Consider the following 4,984-nt stretch of genomic DNA (forward strand, 5'->3'; position numbering starts at 1 on the left):
CTGACAAATATAGATAATGCTTACCAAATTAACAATTTTATGCTTACCAAATTTTGAAAAAAAGAGCATTTCATATATTACAAATATCAATGAGTAAAGATAACATCGACTCGTAAATTTTTTCTAATTTACAGCCAATATTTTTATTAAAATTTAATTAACACTTAATCAACAAAACAAATAAGTACTTCCACAATCCCTAACCCTCCTCTTTTATATATATTTTCCTTAATCTATCACTTATTTCATTAACTTGGCTCCCAAAATTATGGTAAAAATAAGTATACAAATCAGTTTTTAAGACACCAAAGAAATAAAAATTAATTTTTAAAAAAATAGTTCATATTAACATGAAAAAATTAACTCGTAATTAAACTTAATAATAAAAAAGTCTAACTTTGGAAAGAGAAATTAAAGAAAAGCAAAGATATAAGTGGATGGGAAAATCCCTACAGTGTGTGCCAGTGGAATCTCTTTGATGGGCTGAAATAAGGTGTAATTTATCTTTTCTGTGGGGGAGAGAGAACTCAGTCTGCGTTCTCAATTTCACACTCCCAATTCCATTGAAAAGTTGAAGTCCGTAACTGTCTCTGTATCCACTAACCGCCTTTCATTTCACAATGGAGTTGGCCGCCAAGCTCCACCACCTCGATCTCACTTCCGCCTTTCTCAGCGGTGGCTCCGTCATCTTCGAACCTCCTAAACCTCTCTCCCGCCCACCCTTTCATCTTCGCCCAGTTCGCATCAACAACACTCACTTCACTAACCCAACAACAACAAGAAGAAGAAGATTCTTCGACGCCATAAGACCTACCAATTCCACTACCACTCTCCGTTTCTCCGCCGTGGCCACCGACGACACCTCCCTCGCCGAAACGACGACCGAACAACAAGACGACATCGAGTCCCTCCTCTCCGAACCTTCTTCCAACGACTATGACTTCGATAAACGGCGCGCCAACAAGCAATCCACTACGGGAGCTTCCAGCGTTTCTTCGGGGGTAAAATTGGAAAACGTTACCAAGAGCTACAAGGGTGTAACCGTTTTGAAAGACGTGAGCTGGGAAGTGAAGAAGGGAGAGAAAGTGGGCCTCGTTGGCGTTAACGGTGCCGGTAAAACCACACAGATGAGGATTATTGCGGGTCAAGAAGAACCTGATTCAGGTAACGTCATTAAAGCCAAACCGAACATGAAGATCGCATTTTTGAGCCAGGAATTCGAGGTTTCGCCCAGTAAGACGGTGAGGGAAGAGTTCACGAGCGCGTTCAAGGAGGAGATGGAGATAGCGGTGAAGCTTGACAAGGTTCAGAAGGCTCTAGAAGGTGCCGTGAATGACATGGATTTGATGGGGAGGCTTCTTGATGAGTTTGATTTGCTTCAGAGAAAGGCACAGGCTTTGGATTTGGATGAGGTTGATGCCAAGATAAGTAAGTTGATGCCTGAGCTTGGGTTTGCAGCTGAAGATTCTGATAGGTTGGTTGCTTCTTTTAGCAGTGGGTGGCAGATGAGAATGTCTCTTGGGAAAATTTTACTTCAGGTATTTATGAATTACATATCACAAACATGCTGCTATTCTATGGGGTACACACATACCAGATTATATGTATTTTCTTTTTTTTTTTTTCCCCGAGAATTGAGACATTGTTTGTTGAGTGGGATATTCTAGTTGGAATTGAGTATAAGGGATGCTACAGTTGTGTGAACTGTGAAGGGTTGCTTCTTTAGTGAAACCTTTCTCATGCATTGGCTACTCTGCATGCATTACTTTGTGGCAATTACTCCATTTGATCTTAAATAATTGTTAATTGTGTTCAGATACATAGAATTTTTTCAGCGTCTTTGCGTAAATTTATTGAAACATTTAGCACACTGTGACTTGGTAACTGAAAACTTGATATCGGTTGCTTCATTGTTTTGGTTGTTTTCTGTCGTCACTCTTCAATGCATAATGCTTGCGTTCGGATTAGTAAGCATTTGGGATAATTGATGTTTTATGCTGATAAGATTTAAATTTTTCTTTGTTTGCAGGAGCCAGATTTGTTGTTGTTGGATGAGCCGACGAATCACCTTGACCTTGATACCATTGAGTGGCTCGAAGAGTATCTTAACAAGCAGGATGTCCCCATGGTTATCATTTCCCATGACAGAGCATTTCTTGATCAGCTGTGCACAAAAATTGTGGAAACTGACATGGGTGTATCCAGGACATTTGAGGGGAATTATTCTCAGTTTATACTTTCAAAGGCAGCATGGATTGAGGCACAGTACGCCGCATGGGAAAAGCAGCAGAAAGAAATTGAGCTGACCAAAGATTTAATTAGTAGGTTAGGTGCTGGAGCAAATTCTGGCCGTGCTTCATCTGCCGAGAAGGTATATGTGATGATGTGAACTTTGTACGAAGTTGAAGGTTCAAATATACCAGTTCTTGTACCTGCTTGTGTTAAATTATTGAGATTAGGTGCATTGCTTCCACGGTGTGGCTTCAATTGTTTTCTTGCTCCTTAGTCCTTATGTTATTTGCTTAGAAAGAATTCCTCCTTCGTTATGTATGACAACAGAAGCTGGAGAGACTTCAGGATGAGGAACTAGTAGAGAAGCCATTTGAACGGAAACAAATGAAAATCAGGTTCCCTGAGCGCGGAAGGAGTGGAAGATCTGTTGTAACAATTAAGAACTTGGAGTTTGCCTTTGAGGATAAGGTGAGTTGCCTTGCTTTTCTTGTTTACAAGTGGACATTACAACGAGTGAGTTTGTGTCTGTAAGTATGTCATCGTTCAATGGAATCATCAATTGATCAAATTTTGTTTTTCATTTTTTGGTGCCAGACACTTTTCAAGAAGGCAAATCTTACAATTGAAAGGGGAGAAAAGATTGCAATTATTGGTCCAAATGGATGTGGCAAGAGTACTTTATTGAAATTGATAATGGGTATAGAGAAGCCGATGGGGGGTGAGGTTGTGCTTGGGGAGCATAATGTATTACCTAACTATTTCGAGCAAAACCAGGTTTGCCACTGCAACGAAGAATATATTATTTGTAATTAAATTGTGATGCTGCTCCTAGTTCTGATTTTTGAGTTAATCGATTCGTGTGCAGGCTGAGGCACTGGATCTGGACAAGACAGTGCTTCAGACGGTAGAAGAAGCTGCAGAGGACTGGAAGATTGATGATATCAAAGGACTTCTTGGGCGATGTAATTTTAAAGCTGATATGCTTGACCGAAAAGTTTCTCTATTGAGTGGTGGTGAGAAGGTAAATTGATCCAACCCCAAAAATGGATAATTTTGGGATATATTATTTACCTTTTTTTTCCCCATGCATTTGCACCATCAAGAATAGTGTTTGCATGGCTGATTCTCGTTGATTTTCCCAAGATATGTCTTTTTTTTTTTTTTAATTAAGATATTCTTTCTAGCTTCATCTTATTGTTCTCATGTAATAGCTTTACTAGTTCTATTGATGCTCTTCCATTTCTCACTCTCCAAAATATGATAATGCACAAATATAAATATTTGGAATTTATCTCGTCTCTTCCTTGGTTTGCTAGGCACGGTTGGCTTTTTGCAAATTCATGGTAAAGCCATCAACTCTACTTGTGTTGGATGAACCAACCAATCACTTGGATATACCTTCTAAAGAAATGCTCGAGGTTTGTCTCAATTTACTCTCTCTATATTTCTCCTCATTGGAAGCTCAAATCACCAATCACACTACTGATTTATTTCTAATTCTTCTACCAGGAAGCAATAAATGAGTACGAGGGCACTGTTATCACTGTGTCTCATGATCGATACTTTATAAAACAAATAGTTAATAGAGTGATAGAAGTTAAAGATGGCACCTTACAGGATTATGCAGGCGATTACAATGTAAGTTAATTTGTTCCTTTTCTGTGATCTCTATATAAGAGTTATAGCTAGTTGAAATGGGTCAAATTCTATACATGATGTAGTTGGCCCTAGGAAGCCATGCTTGATTGCACTTGATCCTCAATTCTCATATATGATTTAAGTCCTCAAAGTTATCTTCTAGCTTTCATTTGGTTGCTTTGCGATTTTGCATTTGTGAGGGATCAAAACCAAATAAACCCTGGGTCATTATATTTTTGCTTCTTATATCTATAGGCCATTTTAATTTTCATCTGGTTTTTGCTTGGTGTACCACATAGATTGCTAACAAGTTAGAATCTCGAAAATTTTGCAGTATTATTTAGAGAAGAACCTTGACGCCAGGGAGAGAGAGCTCGAACGGGAAGCAGAGCTTGAGGACAAAGCTCCTAAGGTGAAAGCCAAGTCTAAGATGTCTAAGGTAAGGCAATGGTGTGGTTAATTAATTGGAGAATCTGGTTAGATAGCTTGTAAATTAAAAATTGCATTGTTAACAGGCTGAGAAAGAAGCACGGAAAAAACAAAAGATGCAAGCCTTTCAGGCAGCAAAACAGAAGTCTAAAAGCGCCAAGAATGCCAAGAGGTGGAAGTGAACCCATTAATTTATCATAGAAGCCCCATACTTTTTTAGACGAATTTAAACACTGCGAGGGGCTGCAAGCTGAAGTAGCACATTGATTATTATTTTTGCTACTCAGCCTTTTGTATATATCAATCATATCATGTATGAATAAACTAATTCATTTGAGTAATTAAATGGAATATAGTAGATTCTCAGCCATGAACCAGATTTTACTGCGATTGGACAATTTGTTTTCTTGGGGAAGAAAAACAAGATTAAGCGCCAACACGGTGAAACATACACAATACATAGTCCGGTGTCTCGTTCGTTGAGGCTTTCGTTCAAACTTCAAAGTGCAAATAAGAAAAGGAAAATTTCGTTCAAACTTCAGAGTGCAAATAAAAAGAAAAAAAAAGATAAATATGTCTTTAATTTTTTAGTTCGAAGATATGTTGATTTATTGAAGATATAAAAGTGTCTATGACTTTTTAAAATATGAGATATTTAAGTTTTTCTATTCAAAATATGAAAGAT

General features: G+C 38.0%; 1 protein-coding gene across 1 annotated transcript; it reads left to right on the plus strand.

Annotated features, from left to right (window-relative positions):
- Positions 1–462: 462 nt before the first annotated feature.
- Positions 463–4,669, plus strand: LOC107470294 (ABC transporter F family member 5). Its single transcript, XM_016089688.3, has 9 exons — positions 463–1,538; positions 2,030–2,371; positions 2,560–2,700; positions 2,827–3,006; positions 3,098–3,253; positions 3,549–3,650; positions 3,742–3,870; positions 4,205–4,309; positions 4,386–4,669. Exons 1-9 carry the CDS (start codon positions 621–623, stop codon positions 4,479–4,481), a joined length of 2,169 nt encoding a protein of 722 aa, XP_015945174.1. The 5' UTR covers positions 463–620; the 3' UTR covers positions 4,482–4,669.
- The last annotated feature ends 315 nt before the right edge of the window (positions 4,670–4,984 follow it).

The sequence above is a fragment of the Arachis duranensis genome, chromosome 10, assembly GCF_000817695.3.
Source record: "Arachis duranensis cultivar V14167 chromosome 10, aradu.V14167.gnm2.J7QH, whole genome shotgun sequence".
Classification (NCBI taxonomy): domain Eukaryota; kingdom Viridiplantae; phylum Streptophyta; class Magnoliopsida; order Fabales; family Fabaceae; genus Arachis; species Arachis duranensis.